At 40.9% G+C, this 27531-nt stretch overlaps 2 protein-coding genes across 2 annotated transcripts in view; one reads left to right on the top strand and one right to left on the bottom strand.

Moving 5' to 3' along the window:
- The window catches only part of ank2b (ankyrin 2b, neuronal), a 222490-nt gene extending 221570 nt beyond the window's left edge, over positions 1 to 920 (bottom strand). The window contains exon 1 of the mRNA XM_036146145.1: positions 645 to 920. Within this exon, the coding sequence (XP_036002038.1) occupies positions 645 to 731 (87 nt within the window). The 5' untranslated portion in view covers positions 732 to 920. The remainder of the gene's footprint in view (positions 1 to 644) is intronic.
- A 5905-nt stretch (positions 921 to 6825) lies between these two features.
- aco1 (aconitase 1, soluble) lies at positions 6826 to 26629 on the top strand. The gene is made up of 21 exons (XM_012861472.3): positions 6826 to 6911; positions 8428 to 8561; positions 8654 to 8822; positions 11331 to 11468; positions 11565 to 11634; positions 11724 to 11907; positions 14079 to 14218; positions 14315 to 14486; positions 14611 to 14711; positions 14853 to 14969; positions 15269 to 15428; positions 15528 to 15663; positions 18225 to 18309; positions 20727 to 20883; positions 21589 to 21713; positions 21797 to 21901; positions 23745 to 23887; positions 24056 to 24203; positions 24358 to 24480; positions 25532 to 25717; positions 25795 to 26629. Exons 2-21 carry the CDS (start codon positions 8453 to 8455, stop codon positions 25909 to 25911), a joined length of 2685 nt encoding a protein of 894 aa, XP_012716926.2. The 5' UTR covers positions 6826 to 6911; positions 8428 to 8452; the 3' UTR covers positions 25912 to 26629.
- Positions 26630 to 27531: the final 902 nt, after the last annotated feature.

The raw sequence follows: 27531 nt of genomic DNA, 5'->3' as shown, positions 1-27531 counted from the left end.
CTCAATATGAGATTTTTGTTTTTTGACAGCTTCATTCTATCCGTGGAAACAAATAAACCACAGCGGTTCTGGCATGGCCTTCATGCTTAAACCACCACTGCGTGGGGTGAGATCTCCGTGGACCACAATGACTCTTTTCTGACCCGTGAAGAAAGGGGCTCCTGCCCAACCTCCTGCTGCCCTTAAGGGGACAAACGGTGCGCTGCCGCGTACGTCACACCAAGCCCATTGACGATCTGTCACGTTCATTGTTTCTATCTAATAAGCCAGAAGACGCACGTGACGGGAGGTGGGCAGGGCGCAGAGGGGTGACTCAGACACCTGCAAATGCCGCACGGTTTATATTAGATCAAGTAGATGCAATGCTCCCTTTTTTGCTGCTTGCAACGCAAAGTCGAAGTGCTTAAAGACGGATGGCGTTAGAAATGCGCATCATTAACAGCACAGCTTTAACAACTCATTCTGCTGAGTCAGACAGCAGGACAGAAGTGCTGCTGGCAAACGCTGGCACCGTCCATGCGTAAATGTGAATATTTTCAAGTGTAGAAGTGGGATCTGTGTTGTTGTTCTTCCAGCATGGAGTAAGCTCGGGACATTCTGAAGGGTGAGTGTGTGTGTGTGTGGGGGGGGGGCAAACTGTTTACCTGGCGGGTAGTTGTGGGCTCGTCGCTGCCATTGGGTGACGGGGTCCCCCCTTCCAGCGACGCTGGGGTGACCGGAGAAGAAGCCATAGTCCTCCCAGGACCTCCAGCAGCAGCGGCGGCGGCGGCGCCTCGTCAGTCGTCACCCCCCCAGTCCCCGGCGCTGTCCTCCAGCCTGCAGACGCGCTGCTCGCCGCCGCTGCCCTGCTCCGAGACCGCCAGAAGCGAGCGCCTTTCCTGTCCGAGCACAATCCCTCTCTGTCCCGCTACACACTGGAGCCACTGTCCCTTCTCCGGCTGGCGCTCGTATGTTCTGAGTCCAGTCCAAGTCCAGTCCACTCCGAGCAGATGACGTCTCTGTTTCAGGCTTAAACACTCACACACACCCCTCACACACACACACACACACACACACTCACTCTCTCCTGTCACGCTGTCAGACTCTGCACTAATACTGTAGAACATTACAGACATACGCAGAACCTGTTTTATCTTTAGTGCTGCGTGTGTGTGTGCCGTGCGTGCATGCGCTGAGCAGGCTTTTTCAGTGAATCTTTTCTTTTTGCACACTCATTTCTTATAACAAGACACAGCACTATAAATACATTTGGGGCTTCGCGACAATAACACGTAAAATGCGCCAGGGCATTAACAGAAAGCTCTGGGTTCCGGCAGAACCACCCACATAGTATATATGCTACACGGTCTTCTTGCAAAACTGTGGCACTTTTCTGCAGAGAATGTGTCCTCCTGACGTCGCACGTTCATGGAGGAGCAACAGCAGCCCCTCAGTATGGCAAGCCGTCTGTATAAATATTAGACACAGCAGCAGTCTCATGATTGCGCCCAGGAGGATCCCCTCCCTTCTGCCACTCCATACACACGTTTCCACAGCCCAGAAAAAGCCCATTCAGCATAAAAGTATTTTTATCACATAACTCATCGGGGACATTAAAGCAGCGCCACATAAGTTTTGACCCAAGTATTAGCTTAATTTGGGACGTTTTAAAAGATTTTTCAGCTAAATATGCAGAATGTGGTGCGTAAACATACTCTGTGCAGGCTGCCCTTCTAGAAAACTTGCCTATCCAGCAGCCTTTTATAATCAGATGATTGAGTCTGCCGTCTTTCACTTCCACAGCTCCTGGAGCTCCCCCTCCCGCTCCCTCTCCCGCTCCGCTGGCTCTGCTTTGTCCTCCCTATCTCCATCTAAATGGGAGACTCTGACTGTATTCTAGAGGGGTGAATGTGACCTTGTCTTTGTAAGTCACTCCACTACTTCTCGATCAGTTGGTCCAAAGTGATCTGCTATCAGATTCCTGAACATGTTAGGATACTGTTTAATTTTGTGACAGTGCAGTGTTGCAAGTGTCCTTCAGTAGTACTAAACTTGAAAGTTACAGGTCTGGAGCCCCCGACTGGCTAAAAGTTACGGTGCTGCTTAAAGGAAAAAATACATATTGATCTAACTTTGCTTGCAAGCTGAATTCTTGCCGTATTTGTGCATTCACAAACACATGAGAGCCCATCTTGTCCTGCTTCCATCTCAATTGTTCAGCCCGAACCAAAAACAGTTCGGGCCAATCACGTTACAGAGTTATGGTTAGAGGCGGGACATACCAGTTGTGACAAAAGCAAGAGCTGCTGGGCCCACAGCCAAACCAAATCAAACATGGCAACGCAGGGGGACCCAATGCAGCTGCTGCTGTCACACCTGTTTTGTCAGAACCCACAATTTCATCTTTGAAGGAAAAACAGTAAAAAGTGCCTTGAGCAGCGTAACTTGCTATGGTTTCTCAAGGCGCCTGCTGCTTACATTTCCATTTGATGCCTTTGGTAAGCGGGCACTGGGAGTCACTTCACCCAATCAGCTTGAAAAGTTCTGCTAAATGCCCAAACAGATTTGATAGAAGCAGACCCAGATTGATAATGTGCAAAATGTAGAGAGCTACACATTATCAATCTGGCTGGTCAGGATAATATTGACCTGATCAAGGAAACATTCATAGAAAATGCCATTTTAGATCATACCTCTGTAAGGAACTATGAAATGCCCCATTATACATCACGTTGTCCTTTCATACCATACAACTAGTTCCATGGAGATCACATGCCTTGTGGATTTTCACAGAATGCTGTTTAGTGCTGAAGGGGCATGGCGTAGAACTTCAAACGTGAATGTATATATGTATGTACTTGACTTCTCTGTATGATTCTCTCTATATGATTAGTTTAGTCTTTTTGATTCTTTTTTTTTTGGACTGCCTTGAGACAACTTTGTTGTGAATTGGCAATGTATAATAAACTGAATTAAACCTAAACAATTTAACTTGGTGATTAGCTCTAAGGCAGGGGTCACCAATCTTTTTGAAACTGAGAGTTACTTCGTCGGTACTGTATCATACGAAGGGCTACCCTTATTGACCTTTGAACTACAACAGTCCAGGTCCACCTTAACTTCACGTAATATAAAGATGCTTTTAATACTTTTGTCATTTTTAAATCTGTGTAAAAACAAGTATGTTTAAAAAGGAAGAGCACTGAATAAAATAGCATTTTAAATGCAGCTCACTGGAGGGTTGTGCTATTTCCTTGCATAAGCTTGTGGGCACCTCATATGGTCCTGGGGGGCACCATGTTGGTGACCCTAGGGTTGGAACACCTCCTTGCTCACTCCAGAGAGCTTCCATCAGATTAAAGGCAGGACTGGCTGGGGTGCTCCAAAATCTCATTGTTATTAATATTATTATTAAGACATCTGTTCATAGTAGTTGGATATTTGTGTGTGTTTTTGTCTACATATGTGTATTATAACATTTCATTTATTACTTTCCCCAGGGAAAAGAAAAAGGTCAGCAACTTGAGTTATATATATATATATACATACATACATACATACATACATACATACATACATACATACATACATACATACATACATACATACATACATACATACATACATACATACATACATACATCTTGTAACCACACCCCCAACACCAGAATCTTCTCAGGTAGGTAGCGCTCAAGCACCCACACACACACACACACACAAACACACGCACACACACAGGGATAATGGCACTGTCTAACTGAATAACATTGGGATTGATGGTTCTTTAAGTAAACCTGGTGGATACAACCAGATAAATATGTGAACCAGGAGAGAACCTCCTTAGTAGTAAAACCAAGAGAAGCTAGATGGCTAGGAAGGGTGTGATTAGAGAGGGGTCAAACGCTGCAGTCAGGTTCAAGAAGAATCAGAACAGTGAGAAGTCCAGAATCTGCTGCCATTAAATGAACCTGTGAAGCTCCAAGATTTTCAACAAATGATGAGACACAGGAAGAGGAAACAGAGTTTGACCGCCTATGTCGGCAGTGGATAAAGTTTACAGATAGAAATTGTGTTATTTTGAGAGATCAGTTGTAGTTAATCTCAAGATTCTTATGTGTATGAATCCAGTGCACACCCCATGAGGAGAAAGTGAGGCAGGGATGCTATTCTGGCACTGGACTGGTATGACTCAGCTTACCTGTCAGAGAAAATCACAGTTATGAGAAAAAGCCTTGGTTAAGAAGGTCTACACTTGCCCTAAGGCATAAACAAGACTTGTCTACTGTCTGAATTAGCTACTTTTGAATAGGGCACTCCTCCAGTTTGTGTCATCATATATATATATATATATATATATATATACATATATATATATACTCTAGATATTAGAATCAGAATCAGACATACTTTAATAATCCCAGAGGTAAATTGTTGTTTCAGTACAATCGCCATAACATGAACAAACAAACATTTCAGGGGGAGACGATTTACTAAGGCCTTGCTGCCAAGGAACCGCCTTACACGGTGCCTACAGGGCGCTGCCATTACTCTGTGAAAAGATAGAGGCCACAAAAAAGGAAGGTAGGAGGAAAAAAACATAACTCATACTTTATCCTATAACAGGATACAGTTTGAGATATCAAAAACCTCTTGCACAAAAAGCACAAATAAGACGAGACACATATAGCAGAAGGTAAACATTTGTGCGGCAATCCATTTCATTACAACATTATGGACCACTCCTAACTTTTGCTCCAGTGGGTAATGGGAGTCAAACTGCAAGTACTGGTCTGTGTGGGTAGGTTTGTGGTACACATCAGTTTCTAAACTGTCCTCCATCCGAGACGTCACAGTGCAGGAAAGCCAACCTGCCACTTTTACATCCTCTCTTGTGAACTTTATATATTTATCCATAGAGTTGTTGTGATCAGTGAAATGTTGGGCTTCCTGACATTTTAATTTCAAACCAGAGGTGATCAACATGCCTGAACCAATGTGTAGCATGCCACCCCCGATCAAGGATGAGATGGTTTTATGAGATTTTAATTCCTTTAGAACTGTATTCCATAACTGTAGCATTCAAATCCACATATAACCAGCGTAAAAGCTGAAACACATAACATTTGTGTATATGGACTTAGTTTATAAGTACAGGTAAGACAGCGCTAATTATTCATGTTTTGCTTTTGTAATGAAATGTGCGTAATGTGGGTTATAGTTTTTAAATGTGTTACAAATGCAGAAATCCGTCATAACTCATAAACTGTTGCCAATCAAATGACAAATAATTTATTAATATTTTTTCATCAAAGAATCAATATTTTTTCCATGTCTCTCGGTGAATTTATTTGGCACAATCAGTCTCCTTCAGCGCTTTGCAATGAATCTACTCTGTAGAGTGTATTTGTTTTAATAAACTTTATTCACAGAAAAAGAATATACAATTGCAGACAGTAGTATGCTCGGGGTGGGGTAATAAATCTACAGGATTCCATGAGACAGAAAAAAAAAAAAAGAAATAACAGATTACAAATTAACTTCATCACTTAGGGTTATGAGTTTTATAGCTTTAGAGTTGGTTCATATTTTTAAGGAGTCCAAAAAAGGTCTTACATAAGCTCTAAAACAGTGAGGTTGGGGTTATTTTTAGCATATTTACAGATATGTATGTGGAGCTTAGCTAACAGAATAAGAAAATTTATAATATATTCTTTCCCAGACATACTGCTATTGGAAAAACCAAAGAAAACATGTTTAACATTAAATGGAATAAGTATATTACATTTCCTATTAAGAAAAATATTGAAGTCACACCAAAATATTTAGCTAAAAGGGCATTCCCAAAAAAAGGTGGGTTAATGTTTGTTATTCGATGTGACAGAAGGAACAAAGAGGATCAATATTTGGAATATATTTGTTCAATACTGAATTTACAGGATAACACCTGTGTAGAAATTTAAGGGACACTTCCCGTACTTTATTTGAAACAAAAAACTTTCTTGGCAACAACCATGTTTGTTCCCAATCAATATCTGAATAAATATTGTTCCAAAACAATATTGAGGCAGATATGCTAACAGTATTTATCTGGATTATTTCTCTTATATCTCTATTTCCAGTTTTAATACTAAGGAACGGATCTGAATTACCAATAAATAATTCTAGAAACCTGGAATACTGGACATGGGCTACTACTTGATGTTGATATAAGAAATTTCAAACTTGCAGGAATAGCAATGAAAAACTCAGCCCAGTGTATTTATTTGTAAATCTGACTCTGATGATGTCAGTGCCTCACCAGCTATGAACCCTACTGCAAGTCACTGTGTTATCTATTTTATTTATTGTATAATTTAGATCACGTAAGTATCTCATATAATACATATACAAAAAGTGTATTATTATTATTATTATTATTATTATTATTATTATTATTATTATTATTATTATTATTATTATTATTATTATTATTATTAAGGTTGGCTGTGGGTAGCACTGTTGCCTTGCAGCAAGAAGGTCCTGGGTTCAAGTCCTACCCGTGCCCTGGGTCTTTCTGCATGGAGTTTGCATTTTCTCCCTGTGCATGCATGGGTTCTCTCCGGGTACTCTGGCTTCCTCCCACAGTCCAAAAATTGGTCTCTAATGGTTGTTTGTCCTGTGTGTCTCTGTGATAGACTGCTGACCTGTCCAGGGTGAACCTCACCTCTGGCTCATGACAGCTGGAGATAGACACCAGCACCCTTCGCGACCCCAACAGGGGATATAGATGTGTTCGAAAATAGATGGAAGATTGGCTGTGCCGTGAAGCTTGAAAATGCTTTTATTGTGAAAAAATAAATCGCGGAAGTGGATCCACCAGCTGCGCAACCCCAGGGTGCTTCCACCGAGGAAGTGGGTCTTGTTTTGGGCTTTCCCCTCTTCTACAGGCTGAAGTAAGTCATTTACCTCCAGCTACCAAAAATAAGCTAACATTTAACTCTGTCCAGGAGGGTTGTCGGAAGTTACTTTTCTTACTGCTGCGATGTTTTAATGCGCCATTTAATTTGATCCGGAAGCCAAGTTAGCTCACATTACCTTTCGCAAACCAACTTCTGCTCATTCTTGAAGCCAATTCATATAAATCTAGAAATCAAAGGCAGAGATGTCGTGATGGTTATTACTTTCTGCTCCGTGTCCTTAGACAAACAGCGTTTGGCTAGAAGGTCCTGCTGTAGAGCTAATGCTATCTGACGCAGCGTGGAGCATGAATGAGAGTCACACCGTGGAGCCGATCAGAGCTGCGATCGAGGCTGTCAGGGAAAATAAAGCTGTGTTGGTGGTTGGAGCCTTTGTTAGAGTCAGTCTGACACGTTAGACTGTGTGAGTGAAGCGCTGCTGCTGGTTGTAATGTTGTGTTCAGGATGCGGGTTTTCACTTTAGTTCCACATCCATGAGCTATGCAGACTTTCAGGATGTACTGGATCTTTTCTCTCTCTCTCTCTCCTAAGTTCACCTCTGACACAGATAAACGCCTCTATCCAGGAAATCACACGACGCAGGTGTTTTTGGTATTCTGGACACTTGTTTATTTGGTTGTTGTATACATGTGTCGTTACACGTTTATTGTTCCTAATTTAAACATTTGTCCATTTAGACAATTTTGGTTGTTTTGCTTAAATGGCATCTTTCTGTGGCTACTGTGCTATTGAGGCCATTTTCCATGTCATTTGGGCAATTTGATATTTTCATTACATAATAATTCCTAATAATATGAACCTTAGCAATTTGGCATCTACTTATATATTTTTTTTACATTTATTTCTGTTAAAGTTTCTTTATATAACTTTCTGGAATAAACATTTATTTCAGTGTGTATGGTTAGACGTTGTTCATCATCTAAATCAAACTAGTTTCCATCAGCATTAAGCCGTTCAGTTGAGATCCTCATTTATCCATGCGGTGTTGTTGGAAGTTTAGATTGATAGAGGGATTTTATTTTCAGTTATTGTGATTGTCTTTTAAGTAGTGAAAACATATTTTACTCCGATATTAATGTCAAGATGTGGTTACACGAACCATGAACATGCAAAAGTTCAGTTTTCATCCAAAGAAAAAAAATTATAATCATATAAAAAATATATATAATTTTTTATATGATATGCAGTTACCATCTAGCTGAGGCCTATCCTGTTTAAAGTCTTCACAGATTGGTAAAGAAGCTGGGTTGCGTAAGGTTTGCAACACGCCGACTGAGAGTTCATTGACCACTTGTTTTACCTGTGTGTGTGTGTGTGTGTGTGTGTGTGTGTGTGTGTGTGCTCTGCAGTGTTGGCTAATCCAGTTACACACCACGTCTGTGGATTAAGCACGTTCTTTCTCTGTAATAACCCGGTCTCCACGTGCGCTCATGAACTGTTAAGTCCATACGGTGTTTATAAAAGGCTTATTAAACGCGTCTCTCTTCATCAGGAGATCTACATTCACGTAGAAGAAAATGTCCGCTCCAGCAAGCAATCCTTTCCGGGATCTGGTGGAGCCACTCAGCCCCGAGGCACCAGGCCAGAGGTTCTTCAATCCCACAAAGCTCGGAGATCCCAGATATGGTAACGGCACACTGGGTCTTGGCTGGAGGGCGAAATGAAGGCTGTTCTGATCAGTAGATGTCTTGAGTGTTGGTTGTCCATCTGCCCCACAGAGAGGCTGCCGTTCTCTATCCGGGTCCTGTTGGAATCGGCCATCAGAAACTGTGACGAGTTTCTGGTGAAGAGCTCAGATGTGGAAAACATCCTAAACTGGCAGCACACCCAGACTCAGAGTGTGGAGGTACCGTTCAGGCCTGCCCGTGTCATCCTCCAAGACTTCACGTAGGTCCAGTCTTCACTCCCACTGCCTGGTTTTTATTAGCCACCGTAGCTCTTTGGAGGGAAGCTTTCATGTTTTCTTTCCAAGCAGGGCTGGATAAGCAGGCAACCTTTCTACCTCTGTTTTATCTGCTGTGGGAATGAATTACAGACTCTCCTTTCAGCGGCACTCAGAAGTTGAACTAAGCTTGTTCTCATCATAAACATTAATCCATTGAAGCCTGTTGATTGTTCATTTGACATCTTTTTTCAGGGGGGAGTATTACTCAACGTTCAACCGGTGTGGGATGTTCAACTACAACTAGGTTCACTGGTTGGAATTCTTTTTTGTGGATTTTCTCTGATCCAAGCAACCTGAAGATTACACATCATGTCAATGTATGCGTTGTTTCGTCTAAATCAGGTCAAGTATGATTTAGACGAAAAGTAATATGGAAAATATGGGAAAGCACAAGGAAGTAGGTGTGAGGAGAATTGTAGATCTTGACAAGTTTGGGAAAGTGTGTTGGAGCCATTATAGAGCCCAGATCAAGATATTACAAGATCATCCAGTGAGGCAACTGTATGTGGTGTAAGTGCAAGTTCTTTGTATGTCTCATCTAGGGATGCACTGATCCACATTTTCTTCACTTCCGATCTGAACCAGATTAAGGAATATTAATAAAAATAAGATGTTACTAAAGAGTCTTTGTGAGACCTTAAAATCAAGGAAGCCTGCATCAGTTGTTTAGCATGGAGCTGGTAGAATCATGCTGCGGTGCCGTTCCATTGCAAGTATTACTGATGCAGCTCTGCCAAAAGGAGCGTTTAAATATTCATCAACAATGATGATGTCCCGTTCATGCCCGTGATGAGCGGATGGAAACGTCTGAACACACCTGGAGGGATCAACACGGGACTAAGATCCTCTGCAGCTACAGTTAAACCCGACATTATTCACACCCCTGGCAGGTTTAGGTGGAAAGCAATCTTTATCTTTAGCCAACGTGTTTCTTGCCGCGGTGCATTCAGAGACGGTCAGTCTGAAGAGCGCATGCGCGGCTCCTATCTTCGCACTCTGTGCTCCATTAACCAGCCTTGGAAACCGTGACGTCAGACCACTGTTGTGAATTCGTATTCTCAAAGAAAAAATCCGTATTCTCAAGCAGCCGCTACTGTTTGTGTTCATAAAGAGTAAAGCACAAATTTAAACTTGAAATTTGTATTTATTAGTTATTGAAGTTGTAACTATTTAAACTGTATGTTGTATCTTTTGAATGCGATTTAAATTATTATGAGTTTACAAATGTTTTTTATGCACAACTTCTGACTGATATGGACACAACTATCCTTTTATGTACAAGTTTATTATGGAACCGCTTTTACCCCATAGAGCAGTACATTTTAGCAGCACACACACACACACACACACACACACACACACACACACACACACACACACACACACAGTAATTGTCCACGGCTAGATAAGATTTGTAACACAGCAGTTACCTGAAACCAACACTAGATGGCGGACAAGAGTCATAGACGTGAGAGTTATCATGTTGAAACGCCTGTGTTTGTAAAGCACAGGCGTAAATTATTATTAAATTATTTAATAATAATTTAAATGGTTTCCATAATAATTTAAATGGAAACCATTTAAATTATTATGAGTTTACAAATGTTTTTTATGCACAACTTCTGACTGATATGGACACAACTATCCTTTTATGTACAAGTTTATTATGGAACCGCTTTTACCCCATAGAGCAGTACATTTTAGCAGCACACACACACACACACACACACACACACACACACACACACACACACACACACACACAGTAATTGTCCACGCCTGTGTTTGTTTGAATATTGGCATTATTATTTCAATTCAATTTTATTTATATAGCACCAATTCATGAAACATGTCATCTCGAGGTACTTTACAAAGTCAAAATCAATCATATTATACAGATTGGTCAAAATGTCCTATATAAGGAAACCAGTTGATTGCTTCAAAGTCCCGACAAGCAGCATTATGAGCTGTGTTGCTCTGGCACTCACAGCATGTTGTGCAGAACAACTCCACTTCTTCACCACAAAGCTCTGTGGATGCTCTAAAAACCGAAGAAAAATTAGCTTGGTGATTCACGTCAAACTAATTCATTTTTGGAAAACAACTTCATGATATTCTTCCTTTTTTTTGGTCTTTGGTTTCGCCATCAAAAGCCCTCTCACTTGTTGGATGGACTATTTGACCTTTCTTCTGAACTTCAAAGATAGTGTGTGTTGAGAGAACATGGAAACCATTCCTTTGTTACTTCACTGTGAACATTTGGGCTGTTTTAACGAGAACATTTGTGTTACAAGTAGTTTTCTCTCTTTGTCTGTAATATGTCTTCTGACCCATTGGTTGTCTTTTGGCCTTTGTCAGTCCCAGTCTGGTCTTGGCCTGCTCTATGAAAGTTGGAGAGTCAAACATGTGTGTTTGTATTTCACCGCTGTGTGGTGTGCTTCTCCTTGCAGCGGTGTTCCTGCTGTGGTGGACTTCGCGGCCATGCGAGACGCCGTGATGAAATTAGGCGGCGACCCAGAGAAGATTAATCCAGTTTGTCCTGCTGACCTCGTCATCGATCATTCCATCCAAGTGGACTTTAACAGGAAGTAAGACCACCGAGCTGTTTCCATCACTGGGCGTTATTCTGCACACAGCGGCTCACATTTGGCCTGTCTCTTGTTTTGTCCTGCTTCTTCCTCCAGGTCTGACAGCCTTCAGAAAAACCAGGATTTAGAGTTTGACCGCAATAAAGAGAGATTCCAGTTTTTGAAGGTGGGGATTAAAAATTCCGCCTTCATCCAGGCTGCTTTAAAGAACTTGTTCATTAACAGGATGCCTGTTTTTATTTATTTTTTTTGCAGTGGGGCTCCAAAGCCTTCAAGAACATGCGGATCATTCCTCCAGGTTCCGGAATTGTTCACCAGGTCAACCTGGAATATTTGGCCCGGGTGGTGTTTAATTACGACGGCTACTTCTACCCAGACAGTCTGGTGGGCACAGATTCCCACACCACCATGATTGATGGCCTGGGCGTTCTAGGCTGGGGTGAGACAGTAATGCGCAATTCATGCCTTCAACATCTTTTTTTTTTTTTTTTTTTTTTTTTTTTTGTAACCACTGTTCTGGATCTGTGTCTACTATCATACTCCAGATGTTGGATTTTAAAGCGTTCGCTGAAGACTAATATGTTGTTTTATTGATGTTCTTCCAGAAATATTGTGACTTGAATTTTTGAACATTTCCCAGCCTCTTTGGAGAGGCTGGGAAATGTTCAAAAATTATTCATGTAATAATGAATAATAATAATAATAATGTTCAGTATTTCCTGATGGGGCAGCAGCCAGAGTAGTGTTTTATTGTAGTCATTGTGGTCACAACATCCCTGGTGTTGTGGAGCTGCAGGCCACCTGCAGGTCCTTCCTTATCCGTCAGTAGCTCTGTACTGCTAGCAGGCTAATGTAAGCAGAAGAAATGGATTTTCTGTCTCTGTTTTTGTCTCTGTTGTCACAAAATTGGTAAGTAAAATGCCAGCAGTTGCAGCAAGTTACTGTAATATATTTTATAGTTAGCACTAACTGCTGACTTTGGTTGTAAAGCTATTTGGGGTCTTTGTTTAGCTGTATGCAGATGACAGTTAATTCTATATAAATGGGTAGTAACACGGGAACTGTTCTTTTTATGTAGAACAGTGGTCTGCAGTAATCAGTTTAGGGTCCGGCATCAGACCATCGACTGTGCCTAACCAAGCTGTGAGGGTCCAATGCTCAGAAAAAAACTGATTGATATTTAATTGGATGGAGCATAAAGGGGCCATATCTTGCAAAATCCACCTTTTTAGCCCTTGTGTACTTGGATTCTTTAGGAGTGCAGAACAGTTGAATGTAGTCTGTCCAGGAGCTGCAGAGATATCTTTGTATTCTTTTTGAGTCATATTTTTCAGTTTTCTCTATTCTTTAACATTTTTTTTAACTATTATGTCACAGTATTTGCTGCAGAACTGCCAATCAAGGTCAAGCACTTGTGGCTTACCAATTTCCCAAATACACCTTTTGAATTTTATTTATTTATTTGCATTGATTTTGTAGTCCAAGCCAAAAGACGTGAAGCCACAATTGGATGAGGCAAAAGGTTTGGTTGTTGGGTGTATTAACAGTTTATTACACCGTCTTCCTAGTATACTACAAAAACTGGAGTGGTACTCTTCAACCTGGAGGGTGTCAGGGTGTGAAGTGTCTCCTTTACACTTAAAGAGACGGCACCAAAACAAGTTGCTGTCAGACGCACCACAGAACAGGTGCAAAAGAGAAGCAGTGGGACAACAATAACAAGGAATTCAGAACAAAGCTTTGCAGTTCCACTTTATATAGACCACAACTGAATGATTTCAGTGTGAAAAGGAATTGGCATTGAAAAGCATGATTTGTCCAATTTAATGATCCTTTTATTAAAGCTTTAAAGATAATATATGAAGGAAACTACAGGGATTAAATGGAATTTGTGACTACTGGGCCAACTATGGCTCAGTGGAAGAAGTATTATCTTGGTCCAAAAGTTATGGGTTCGATTCCAGCTTCCTCCTTTCGCATGTCGATGTACATACTCCTGGGCAAGAAAACTTAGAGAACTACCTCAAACAGCTAAAACGTGGAGGACCCTTATGGGCCAGGGTAGCTCCCCCCTGCCTTATAGTCAGCTTCAAGTTTCCAAAAGTAGTGGCTCCAAACCTAGAAAACCAAGATATCTGCCATGATCAGGCAAACATTTCTTTTAATTCATAGTTCTTTGACTAAACAAGGTAAAATATAAAATTCTGAGCTTTAAATCAACAAAACTTCTTAAAACATATTAGAAGCTCATGATATAAGCCCTTAAAATTCAAGCATACATGAAATGTACTCCTTTTGCCTCCAGCCCCTAAAGTGATACAATGCTGGACACTGTGCAGTGTAGTCATTTTAACAGTCAAAGCCATTTTAACAGAAATTACCATTCAACAAAATTTGTTTTTTTGTCAAAAAACACATGACCAGTTTCCTTTTTCACTCAGTAAATGTATTATTGAGCTTTGACTATTCTGCGCTCCCTGCTCTCAGCTCCATCTGCCTAAGATCTAAAGCAATATGTAGTAACCAGGATACACAGTAATACAAAAAACCTCACTTTGAAATGGATTTGGGTGATCAGTGGTTGAATTAAGGTCATCCTTTGACGTCCAGGTGTGGGTGGCATCGAGGCAGAGGCTGTGATGCTGGGCCAGCCAATAAGCATGGTGCTGCCAGAGGTGGTGGGATACAGACTGCACGGGACCCCAGACGAGCTCATCACCTCCACGGACATCGTCCTCACTGTGACAAAGGTAGCACCGGCTTCTCTGCAGAATAACAGCAGAAGGGTTTGTTTTCATGTCCTGTGTTCCTGATATTTTGTCCTCCCTCGTTCCCTGGACTCGCAGCACCTCCGTCAGGTGGGTGTAGTGGGGAAATTTGTGGAGTTTTTTGGCCCAGGTGTGGCCCAGCTGTCCATCGCTGACAGAGCCACCATCGCTAATATGTGTCCAGAGTACGGGGCCACGGCAGCGTTCTTCCCAGTGGACGACGTCAGTATAAACTACCTGGAGCAGACTGGTGAGTGTCCAGCTTCTGATTGGCACTGGATGTTTGGTTTTTCTGTATTGGTTTCACCTTTTTTCCATGGCATTAGTGGGGACTATACGATTGTTAAACAAAACATGACATCGTCTTGTTTTAGGACGGGAACCAGAAACGCTGGCCTACATTACCAAGTACCTGAAGGCAGCAGCCATGTTCAGGGACTATAATAATGTTGCTCAGGATCCAGATTTCACTCAGGTCAGTCGAGCTCATTTCCACTTCAGAAATATTAAACAATCTTGCAGCATTTGTTTCAAACTAAAACTAAAATGCATGTTTTCATATCAGATGGTCAACCTGCATCATCATGACGATCGTTGTCTTTCTTCTGTCTCTAAGGTGGTAGAGTTAGACCTCAGCACAGTGTTGCCCTGCTGCAGCGGCCCCAAGCGGCCCCAGGATAAGATTCCTGTTTCTGAAATGAAGACAGACTTTGAAGCCTGTCTGGGAGCCAAGGTTGGTTCCGGGATCCTCACATTGTCCCATACATCTAGCTTAAAATGGCGGTTTAGAAGTTATTAAAAATAAACTAAGAAATAGTTTGAATGACAATTGAATCACAAAGTCTGAACACATACTGCTCCTGACTTTATGAAGAGATCTATCTTTATTTTGATTATTTTCCTACTCTCAGCTTTTAGTTTAGAGTTTTGAGCTATGCTTTAAAAATACAGCACTATAATGACATTATAATGCCTGTAAATTACTTTATAATGGACCTATTCAAGTTAACTGTTCAATTTTGATCTTCTTAGCAAGGATTTAAGGGATTCCAGGTGGCCCCTGAACGCCACAACTCTGTGGTCCCCTTCCAGTTCAATGGGAAGGAGTACACACTGAGCCACGGCTCGGTGGTCATCGCTGCAATCACCAGCTGCACCAACACCAGCAACCCGTCCGTCATGCTTGGAGCAGGTGGCTGTGCTCAACTTCACCGCAGACCTTTTCCTGGCTTTTCTAATAATATGACCCATTTTCCAGATCAGAAGTGACTGATGCCATCTGTTGTTCCAGGGCTCCTTGCTAAGAAAGCAATAGAGTGTGGTCTGAGTGTGAAGCCGTACATAAAGACCAGCCTGTCCCCCGGCAGCGGGGTGGTGACGTACTACCTGAAGGAGAGCGGTGTCATGGACTACCTCTCTCAGCTGGGGTAAGCTTCCCAGCACTACCGTCTGAGTTCACAGACCCTTGACATCATTTTTACACGCTCATGTTAGTTGCTTTAGGCAATATAATTCAATTCAATTAAATTCAATTTTATTTATATAGCGCCAAATCATGAAACATGTCATCTCAAGGCACTTTACAAAATCAAGTTCAATCATATTATACAGATTGGGTCAGATTATACAGATTGGTCAAAAATGTCCTATATAAGGAAACCAGTTGATTGCATCAAAGTCCCGACAAGCAGCATTCACTCCTGGGGAAGCGTAGAGCCACAGGAAGAGTCATCTGCATTGTACATGGCTTTGCTGCAATCCCTCATACTGAGCAAGCATGAAGCGACAGTGGGAAGAAAAACCACCCATTAGCAGGAAGGAAAAACCTCCGGCAGAACCGGGCTCAGTATGAACGGTCATCTGCCTCGACCGACTGGGGTTACAGAAGACAGAACAGAGACACAACAAGAGAAACAAAAAAGCACAGAAGAGAAAAGAGAGAGAACAGAAAGTTAAATAACACATAATGCATAATTGAAGAACAGTAGAACTCAATAGAGTGAGAAAATTAGATCCTGATATACTCCAGTAGCCTAAGCCTATAGCAGTAAAACTATAAAGGTAGCTGAGAGTAACATGAGCCACTAGTTATAATTTTTGTCAAAAAGAAAAGTTTTAAGATTAGTCTTAAAAGTAGACAGGGTGTCTGCCTCACGGACCAAAACTGGGAGTTGGTTCCACAGGAGAGGAGCCTGATAGCTAAAGGATCTGCCTCCCATTCTACTTTTAGAGACTCTAGGAACCACCAGCAGACCTGCAGTCTGAGAGCGAAGTGCTCTGTTAGGAACATACGGGGTAATCAGAGCTCTGATATATGATGGAGTTTGATTATTAAGGGCTTTATACGTTAGAAGGAGAATTTTAAATTCTATTCTTGATTTAACAGGAAGCCAATGAAGGGAAGCTAAAATTGGAGAAATATAATCCCATGCTGTCTGATAATTTTGCCTATCGGAAGCATATATATAGTAAAGAGAATTGGTCCAAGGACTGAACCCTGTGGTACTCCACAAGTGACCCTAGAGTTTGAGGAAGATTTATTATTAACATGAACAAATTGGAATCTGTCTGACAGATAAGATTTAAACCAGCCTAATGCTTTCCCTTAATCCCTACAGTATGTTCAAGTCTTTGTAGGAGAATATTGTGATCAACTGTATCAGATGCAGCACTGAGATCTAACAGGACAAGTATAGACACAAGTCCATTATCTGAGGCCATGAGAATATCATTAGTGACCTTCACCAGAGCTGTTTCAGTGCTATGATGAGCTCTGAAGCCTGACTGAAACTCCTCAAGTAGATCATTACTTTGTAAATGTTCACAAAGTTGATTAGCAACTACTTTCTCAAGAATTTTAGATAAGAAAAGAAGATTAGATATAGGTCTGTAATGTACTAACTAATCTTGATCAAGAGAAGGTTTCTTAAGTAAAGGTTTAATAACAGCTACTTTCAAAACCTGTGGTACATATCCATTTACTAAGGATAGATTAATCATGTCTAAAATAGTGCCACTGATCAAAGGGAATATGTCCTTAAACAACTTGGTTGGGATTGGGTCTAACATACAGGTAGAAGGTTTAGATGAAGCTAAAATTTTAGATAGCTCAGAAAGCTCTACTGCTTTTAAACAGTTCAGACACTGCGCAGGTTCTAAAGATTCCTCCAATGCTGCCTCACTTACTGAGGACGAGGTAATCATGTTTGGGAGGATGCCAATTATTTAATTTTTAATGGCATCAATTTTATTTATGAAGAATCCCATAAAATCATTACTACTAAGAGCTAAGGGAATGGATGGATCAACAGAGCTGTGGCTCTGGGTATTCAATTCAGTTTTATTTATATAGAGCCAGTTCACAACACATGACATCTCAAGGCACTTTCCAAAGTCAAATCCAATGAAATCATACAGATTGGTCAAAAAGTTTTCTATTTAAGGAAACCCAGTAGATAGTGCCACAGTGGACAGTCTTCTGCATTGTTGATGGCTTTGCAGCAATCCCTCATACTGAGCATGCATGAAGCAACAGTGGAGAGGAAAACTCCCCTTTAACAGGAAGGAAAACCTCCAGCAGAACCAGACTCAGTGTGAACGGTCATCTGCCTCGACCGACTGGGGGTTAGAGAAGACAGAGCAGAGACACAGAAAGCACAGAAGCACACATTGATCTAGTAATCTGTTCTACATTAGATGGTAGTAGCGGGTGAGCCGTCTTCTCTGGATGATGTCACAGTTAACAGAACACCAGACCAGGTGTACCTACTATGAAGAGAATAAAGAGAGAGAACAGAAAGTTAAAAGTTGTAAATAACAACAAGCAATACAATATTGGGGAACAGTAGGAGAAGTCGGCAGTTAGAAAAATAGATCTTGATGTTTTAATACATTCTAATAGTTTTAAATCAATGTTTTGTGTCTATTTCTAGTAAATGTCTATAAAATGCCACATTGTACTGTAACTGTTGTTTTTGTCTCCTGATAGCTTTGATGTTGTTGGCTATGGCTGCATGACGTGTATTGGGAACAGTGGCCCACTCCCAGATTCAGTGGTGGAGGCTATAACCAAGGTACCTGTAACCCCATCCCTCTTTTATTTTTCTTGGATGGGTTAAAGATCTGTTAAAGTTTTCAACCTGCGTCTTTGTGTGCGTGGCAGACTTTCCACACGTCTTTAGTAAAGTTTTCTAATACACTGCGAAAAGGGAACTAAAAGTAAGTAAACATTTCTTAAAGTGGGTGTATTTGTCCTTGATTTGAGCAGGTAAATAAGATGACCTGCTCAAATCTTTTTTTTTTCACACGGCAGGATTTTGAGCCCGATTTTTGCCAAACTTTCCCCTTCCAAGAGGCCTCGACTATCAGCGTGTCTCTTAAGATATTCCTGCTGTGTGTGATGTGTTAAGGGTGATCTGGGCCACCTGAAATCGAGGATAGCAACATGTTGGATTGTCTTGTCTCTATATCCTAGCATGTGGGGAGTCCCCCGAGAACAAATGAGCACACAGCTTGTTGAATGTGACGTGTAGTCCAGATCAGGGAAGAGGACATCCCACAATCCCCTGCACTGTTTTTGGCCAAGTCCTGTCTCTCCTGTGCAGTGCAGCTCTCGCACCACATTGTTGCACCTACTGCTAGTTCATGCTCACTGTGAATCAGGAGCAGGGTGGGTTCTGTCCTCCTGGGCCTTCTGGTCCTCCTTGGTTTCGCTGGCGTTCTGGTGCCATCACTGTTGTGGTGGGAGTTGGTGTTGTCCACATGGAAGTTTATGTTGTTGGTCACACACTCAGTGGTGGCATTGACATCATCTCCATGTGGCTGACAGAGTTCACCACAGTCTATGGACGGGGAACTTTTCTTCATTTTCTTTACATAAATAGCTCTGTCTCGGGTAAATAATAGTTTTTTCTTGTGTGAATGGTCAATACTTTTTATGCATACCATGCTGTTCTGGTTACATACCCTGCCATGCATACCCTGCTTGGCAAATGTGTCGCACTTCGTTGTGTCATTGGCAGAGAGAATCATCCTGGGTTGTCCCCATTTACCTGCTTACTCCTACTAAAAAAAAAGTCTGGACTCGCTCAGTAGCATAATCAATAATAGCTGTGTAAAAAGTATTTTTCTTTAGTAGACAAAAACAGATTCAGGTATAGCTTCTTTAAATAAAGAGATATCGGTAACCTTTCAATATTTGGGCTGCAGAGGATATATTTGATGTAGCATCTCATGCAGTAAACCATATATGGTCCACAAGCACTTCTAATCTACCTGCGTTGCTTTTGCTGCTCTTCTTCAAATCTGTTTTCTGCTCGTATGGTTGGAAAGTCTGGGATGTGCTTCTGCAGCCATATCAGATACTCTGGCTGGGTCCTAAATAGGCCTGCAGCTATTGATTATTTAGTAATCGATTGATCTAGCAATAGTTGTTATTAGTCTAAAAAGAAATACCCATAGTAAATTAACTTACCTCAATTAACAAGTGTTTTGAACTAAAAAGAAAACCAAAAATTATTGCAAATTTTAAATGCTTTGTAAATGGTAAAAACATGCAAAAAACTAAGTTCATTGGTCGCAACATGGCAATTTAATTAAGGTCTTATTTCTATATCTCTGTTTAGCTCTGTTTAACTGCTGAATATTTTTGCTAATTGATGAATCTGTTGACTATTTTTTCAATTAATAAATTAATAATTGGATAGCAAAAGGTACTTAATAGGATTTAATTTAACAAGATTAAGTTAAAGCTATGCCACTTGAGGAATTCTGGATAGAGCATATTTACAGACAAACAAGGTTTTTCCAACTTAAATGCAATGTGTTTTAGGTTCTGTACACTCCAGTTTAGGAGTAATACTAAATTAGGTGATGGTTTTATTAATAATCAGTTAATCATGTTTCAGTCCTGGTCCTAAATAGATCCACCAGTCAATTCACAAGCAGCATTATCAACTTCATTGTGTGCTAAACACTGACACAGACAAGTTGGAGTCTGTTTCTTGGTTTTAACCTTTCATCAAACTATGCTTTGTTCATTTAAGGGCCGCATAAGTATGTGAAATTAACATTGGCTGCTGTGGGGATGATTTTGAATTTACTCACATTCTGGTCACAAAAAAAACAATTTGAAATCTTCGGTGAGGGTCCATATAACATATGACCATACAGTATGTCAGATTTCTTACTGACATCATATAGAGCATGGATAGTATGCAAAATGCTTAATTGGAAAAACATTTCCAATTATTGCCTCTAAGCTGTCCTTTTCAATTGAACAGACAACAGCATATGTCAGGCAGCTTTACTTTAATTTACTGTAGTCTTAAAAAAATGATTCAAATCTCTCCAGCAAAGTGCTGATATTAAGCTGATGTGGTTTGATTTAATGGCCTCATTAATGGATATATTGCATTTTTTATTGTAGATCCAATAGTTGTTTTTTCTTCTTCTTTGTATTGTGAGATTCCAACTGTGGTTTGTGCTTCAGGGGGATCTGGTTGCTGCGGGGGTCCTGTCAGGAAACAGAAACTTTGAAGGCCGGGTACACCCCAACACCAGGGCCAACTATCTGGCTTCTCCACAGCTAGTCATTGCTTACGCAATAGCTGGCACGGTGAGGATAGACTTCGACAAGGAACCTATTGGTGAGTTGGTGGGAAAAGATTGGTTATATAAACGTCAAAGGCTTCACTTGTTGGACAGCCGGACCTTAAAATCTGTCCTGAATGTAAATCAGGGAGGCTGTCTTTGTTATGTGGATGTTTGGGTCAGCATCAGGATAAAAGATAAAATCCATCAGCATCCAGTCTTTGATTTGGCTCACTAGAGAGTATTCTTGTATAATAGGACAGCATAGCATTATGTTGTTTCAGTTACCCAGCTATTAGTGTGAAGTGTTTTACTGTGGCTTCATCAGAAATGCTCACAGGTCCTGAAAGGTACGGCTTGCTCTGAGGGATATTGCTCCAAAGATGTCAAACTTGTGTGAAAAAGTCTCATCTAACTTTATCAAGGATGGACATATTTCCATGAGACATCCTCCTACGTCGTTATAAGAACTAAAACCTCTTACCATGGTAGACGTATTACTTTTCAAACAAATGATTGAGTTTATGATCGTTGAAGGACATCATGTCATTTAAACATGTGTGAATAATAACAGGTAATAACAGGTAATAGGCTGAGCTGCAGAGTGAGTGAAGCTTATTTAACCATCCACCGTTCAACCCGGTGTACATCTCAACGTTATTCTATTGTTTTCTGTGGACATCAGAGATGATCTCATTTATTACAAATAAAAAGCTAAATGTTGAGCTGAAATTCATCCGCCTTCCTCTTCTCCAACGCAGCCACTAACTCTAAAGGTAAACCGATCTTCCTGAAGGATATCTGGCCCACTCGGGATGAGATCCAGGCAGTGGAGAGAACATTTGTCATTCCGTCCATGTTCAAAGAAGTCTATGAGAAGATAGAGGTGCTATGAATTCATTTCTACTGAATGGATTGTTTAAAAAAAGAGCAACAGCAGCTGTTCTTAACGTGTTTTTGTTCTTGCAGAAAGTGAACGAACGTTGGAACTCTCTGGTGGCTCCTTCTGACAGTCTGTACACCTGGGATGATGAATCAACCTACATCAAGTCACCACCATTCTTTGATGGATTGGTAAGGAAGCTTCATTATAAACTGTACCCCTCTCAAATCTAAGCACATATAGTAATTAGCAATAACCAAAGACATGGAAACAGACTCTTAGTGATATAGTGCTTGTAATAAAACACTAAAAACTGCAGTTTAAAAAGATTTTTCTCCAGGTCTGACTTTGTCTGAGTTTAGGAGCCTTTTAATACCTGAACGGGTCAAAGATCAATGATAAACAGTTTGGCCAATAAGAGGCATTTCCCTGAAAAGTAGTCATACTCTTTGATCATTTCCCCACTCTGTCGTGTTCCAACCATAAACCTCCCTGTATTTTATCAGGATTTAAAGTCATATAAATTCTTTTCTATTTTAGGTGTGGTACACATTTTTAGTGCTTTGTAAAAGTATTCACCCCCTTTGGGTTTTGCCCATTTTGTTGCCAGAATTTCCATGGGGCCTTAAAGAGAAAATGTCTTAAAAGGCCTTAAAAAGAATTTAAGGCCTTAAAATGTTTTAAATTTACTGAACAGTTGTTTTCTAGTCTTGATTTTGTTTTAATGAGGTCTTAATTTTCTTACGCTCGTGTAACGGTACATGACATGCACAATAAAATGATCCCGCCACTCTGAATTGTGCTTTATTGAATGTGTTTACAACTAAAACCATGCAGCCAGCCAATCAGCTTTCTTGTTATCGGTTAGTCCGTATCACTCTATAGTCCGTGTGGAAACAGAAGTAGTGCTGCTGCTGTCGTGAGAAAATACAGATGTAACAAAAACCGTAAAAGTGTGATTGTTGGATGAACGGGCAGTGGAGAGGCATTTAGAAAGTGCTGCTACTGCTGTGAACGATCCGAGATAGACGACAGCTACCAGGGCATCTGTCCGTACGACCACACTTCATAGAGCTGGGCTTTATGGCATGGTGGTCAGAAAGAAGACATTACTTAGTCAAAACACAAAGGCGCGTTTTGAATTTGCCAGAAGGCACGTTGGCAGCTCCCCAAATGTCTGGATGCAGGAGCTCTGGTCAATTGAGACTAAAACTGCACTTTTCAACCACAGAGTAAAACGCTATGGCACAAACCCATCACTCCAGGAACACCATCATGCTGTGGGGATGTTTTTCAGCAGCACGGACTGGAAAACATCCACTGGACAAGGTGGATGGTGCTGAATACAGGCATATTCTGGAGCAGAAGCTGTCAGTCTGTCAGAGATTAGAGACTGGGTCAGAGGTACCTTCCAGCAGGACAATGACCCTAAACATACAGCCAGATATACCGACTAGTGGTCAAAGCATATCAATGTGTCAAAACGGCCCAGTTAAAGTCCAGACCTGCATCTTCTTGAGTATTCGACCTTAAAAATAACGTTCACAGATGCTCTGCATTTGACCTGAAGCTATTTTGTGAAGATGAATAGCCAAAGATTTGTCTGTAGATGTTTAAAACTGGTTGAACTGGACCTGCAGCAAAACATTTTGAAAATCATTCATCATTTTTGTTTACCACTTAATGATTCTGCCCGACCTTGTGTCGGACTGTTGCATAGAATCAGAATAAAATACATTCATGTCTTTGCTTCTAACAAGAAATATTTCAAGGGTTATGAATATTTTTGAAACACTCCCGTCTACAATAATTGGATGGTAAACAAGTGAAAAAGAGATTTAGGAGTTCATGATATAGAAAAAAAAAGGAGTAATTCGGGAAGTTGGCCCAGTCACTTCTCTGCAGCACTGTTGTTTACTTTAAAATGCAGTTTTTATTTCCCTGCATGCAAAAGTTTCTGTTGTTTGAAACAGGAAAGTGCTTAAACAGGCATGTATTCTCATCTATATTCTGTATGGCCTCGTCTTTGTTCAGACCATGAAGCTGCCGCCTCCTGAGTCTATAAGAGATGCCTATGTGCTGCTGAACCTGGGGGATTCGGTTACGACAGACCACATCTCCCCTGCAGGGAACATCGCCCGGAACAGCGCCGCAGCTCGCTACCTCGCCGGGAGAGGGTGAGTTATCTGCAACCTCTCAAGTTTAGACTTCTGGAACCCTAAAATCATCTGGGTAATGTTAACTCTTTTAACCCGCTTACTCCTGCTCTGGACCAAAACCTTCCTTTCTGTGCTTTAAGGGAACAATGGTTCTAGTTTCTCCTCTTCTCCGTTTGTGTGTTACAGTCTGAGCCCCCGGGAATACAACTCGTACGGCTCCCGCCGAGGCAACGACGCTGTCATGGCCAGAGGGACGTTCGCCAACATCCGCCTCTTCAACAAATTCCTCAACAAGCAGGCTCCCCAAACCATTTACCTTCCCACTGGAGAGACGGTATGATTCAGTTTAAGCCTGAACTCAGATCAGTCGTTAAAGCTTACATGTCGTCCTCTCACTGTGAAATGATGATCGCACCTAATGAATGAATTTCAGAAGATGTTTTGGCTTGATGGCTGTTGAAGTGACGGCGGGTTCCTTTTCCTTCCAGCTTGACGTGTTTGATGCTGCAGAGAGATACAAGCAGTCCGGGGTCCCGCTGCTGGTTCTAGCTGGGAAGGAGTATGGCTCAGGGAGCTCCAGAGACTGGGCAGCAAAGGGCCCATTTCTGTTGGTGAGCTCCACCTTTCATGCTTTGTGCTAAAGAACAGTAAGATGTTCTAAAAACAAGTCCTTATTCAAATGAGAAATACTGGATGAGATGGTACATGATGTGATGCAGTGTCATTTAACAGAAAGTATGGGTGCACGATATGACAGAAATATCGCTTTACAGTAGAAACAGGATTTTTTTAATTTGGCGTTATATAAATTTAATTATATCTATGTAGATAGATAGATAGATAGATAGATAGATAGATAGATAGATAGATAGATAGATAGATAGATAGATAGATAGATAGATAGATAGATAGATAGATAGATAGATAGATAGATAGATAAAATGTTATATATATGTGCCATAAAATGTTAAAATATGACCAATAGTAAATCATTAATCATAACACCATGATGTTTACACAGTGTGTGAACAAATGTCTAAACAAATACCTGTTTTCATACCAAAATATTTTTGCGCCTCTTTAACAAAGATAGTCATGGTATTATATACACACACACACACTTTTTCCTCTTAACTATGTTATTCCTGAATTCAGAAATATTCTGGGGGCTGGATAGAAAGCTCTGGTGGGCCAGATGTGGCCCGCGGGCCACCAGTTGATGTTCCCTGCACTACAGCATAATGGACTTCAGTTTATTCAGAAAAAGGGTTTATAACCCTTTCTAGATTGACGCACAGGAACAGCTGCATTGATGTCTTTCCTTCTTGGCATTGTGTCAACACACACCTGCTGAGCAGCAAACATCATACAGAACATTTGTTTGGCCAAACTTGGGTGCTACTTACAAGTTAACTGGGCCATTATTTAAGAGTTAAATATGGGCCCAGTTACCTTTAATGTCAACTTTTGACTAAACACGCACCAGTTAAAAGGTCAGAGTCTGTTATTTCCCATAACCCCCTCTGATCAGTGATCAGCAGGACAAATACTGGAAAGTCTGACATTTTTTTTCTATTCCATAGATCCACAATTTTCCGTCTACGGATGTGTCAAAGAAAAACATGTGCTGGACTGCATTTAAATGTTTGCTTCTTCCTGTAGGGGATTAAGGCAGTTCTAGCAGAGAGCTATGAAAGAATCCACCGCAGTAATCTGGTTGGAATGGGAGTGATTCCCCTGGAGTATCTTCCAGGAGACACCGCTGACAGCCTGGGGCTGACCGGCCGAGAGCGCTACACCGTCATCCTCCCCGAGCAGCTAACTCCCCGCATGATCGTCGATGTGAAGGTAAGAGAATAACGCGGTCGTCATGTCGACGTAACTCTGAATGTGACACCTGAGAAGCTCTACTCCTGCCTTCACAGCTGGACACGGGGAAGACATTCAAGGTGCGCGTGAGATTCGACACAGACGTGGAGCTGACGTACTTTCACCATGGAGGGATTCTCAACTACATGATCCGCAAGATGTCCCACAACTGATCTGTTAGGTTATTCTAAATCTCAGCCAAAAACGCACAGCTGTAAACTCACCGGCCAAGAATAATCGTTTAGAATCTGCCAATTTTTCTTTTGATCTTTTTCTGAACTCACATTTTTCCCTCTATGTTATAACACTTTGAAACCTGAAAGCATTAAAACTGGAATTGGCAGCACCCACCTCAAAGAAAACCAGAAATTGGTTCTGGCCTGCAAAGCCTGCTCCATATTATGTGCTGTAATAATTTCCTGATTAAGAGTAGTTGCAGCTGGAGTTAGTCGAGTATAAACAGGTGATGTGTTTGGTTTACCTCAACCTGAGGCCATTCTGTAAAAGCTCTGGTTTCTAGCTGGGATTTACGACAGACCTGATGGACATGGGTCTGACCCAGTTCTAAGGATCACACCGCTTTAGTATTGAACGGTTCAGACATTGGGATTATGGGGAAGTTTTTCATTCTTTAACTATCCTGAAGGGGGCAGTAATGGACTAACATGGACAGGTAGAAGGAAGAAAGCCCCCAGAGTAACTGGTGCTCTGTGTGTTTTTGTTTCTGAGGGATGGAGTCACAAGTTTTGGATGAATGTTCGTTTTATAGTTTTGTTTTTTTCGCTGTCAGGAACGGTTTAAGCCCTCAGTCAATCATCTGTGGAGCTCCATCCATCCATCCATTCATTTTCTTACTCGCTTTATCAACAGATCTCTATTATACAGCGGAGTGCTAATAGCCCGCTGTTAGAACGAGTCGCTTTGAAGCCACCAGCCGCCATATTGGTACTCCCTATTTTCCCCCAGTAACTAGGGAATATGTGCGCTCCAGCATCGAATAACAAGGATTTTCTCATGTTCAGGGGGGGCTTAAGACTTTTATAATGTCAAATGCCATATACTTTTATGTTATGTTCTAAAACTATCAATTACTGAGAAAGTCATGTGCTGAAATATTTTGCATGTTATTTATTTGCATATATTTATAAATAACATTTATAAATATATAAATAACAATATACAAAAACATATATTTACATATATGTATACATATAATATACATATACATTTGCACATATTTATATATATATATATATATATAGGCCTGTCACGATAATCAATAAATCAATTAATCGCACGATAAATAAAAACTATCTGCGTCATTTAATTTATCGTCTATATCGTCTCTGCCTGTGTTTTTCTGTTTCTATTGATGACGCTGGATGAAAAGGCTTAACTCCGGTGCTATCCACTGACCCCTCCCCTTCCTAATTTTTTTTAGGAAGGGAAAAATGAGGAGGGAGGAGGAGTGGACTATCGCATCAGGTAGTCAGTCAAAGAATCCTTTGATGGCAAACTTGGCCAAAAAAATACATGTGTATTTGTGCAACAAGCACCAGTTCAGAGAGAATGTTTGGTACAGCTGGACACATTGCTACTCTTGCTCGGAATCTGTCTGACTAAAGTAGTTACAGATCTGCTTAAAGATTGTTGAGGCATCTAGTCTTATTTAAGAATCTGCTTTTGTTACTTTGCATTTTTTTTTTAATAAAATGGCAGTTTTGCCTATCTTTTTTAAAATCTAATGATATACAGACTTCATTATCTGTACTCTTTTGGTTGAATGTAGTTTT

The sequence above is a fragment of the Fundulus heteroclitus genome, chromosome 14, assembly GCF_011125445.2.
Source record: "Fundulus heteroclitus isolate FHET01 chromosome 14, MU-UCD_Fhet_4.1, whole genome shotgun sequence".
Classification (NCBI taxonomy): Eukaryota; Metazoa; Chordata; class Actinopteri; order Cyprinodontiformes; family Fundulidae; genus Fundulus; species Fundulus heteroclitus.
Note: the sequence above shows the minus strand (reverse complement) of the source record. Positions and strands in the feature narration are given on the sequence as shown.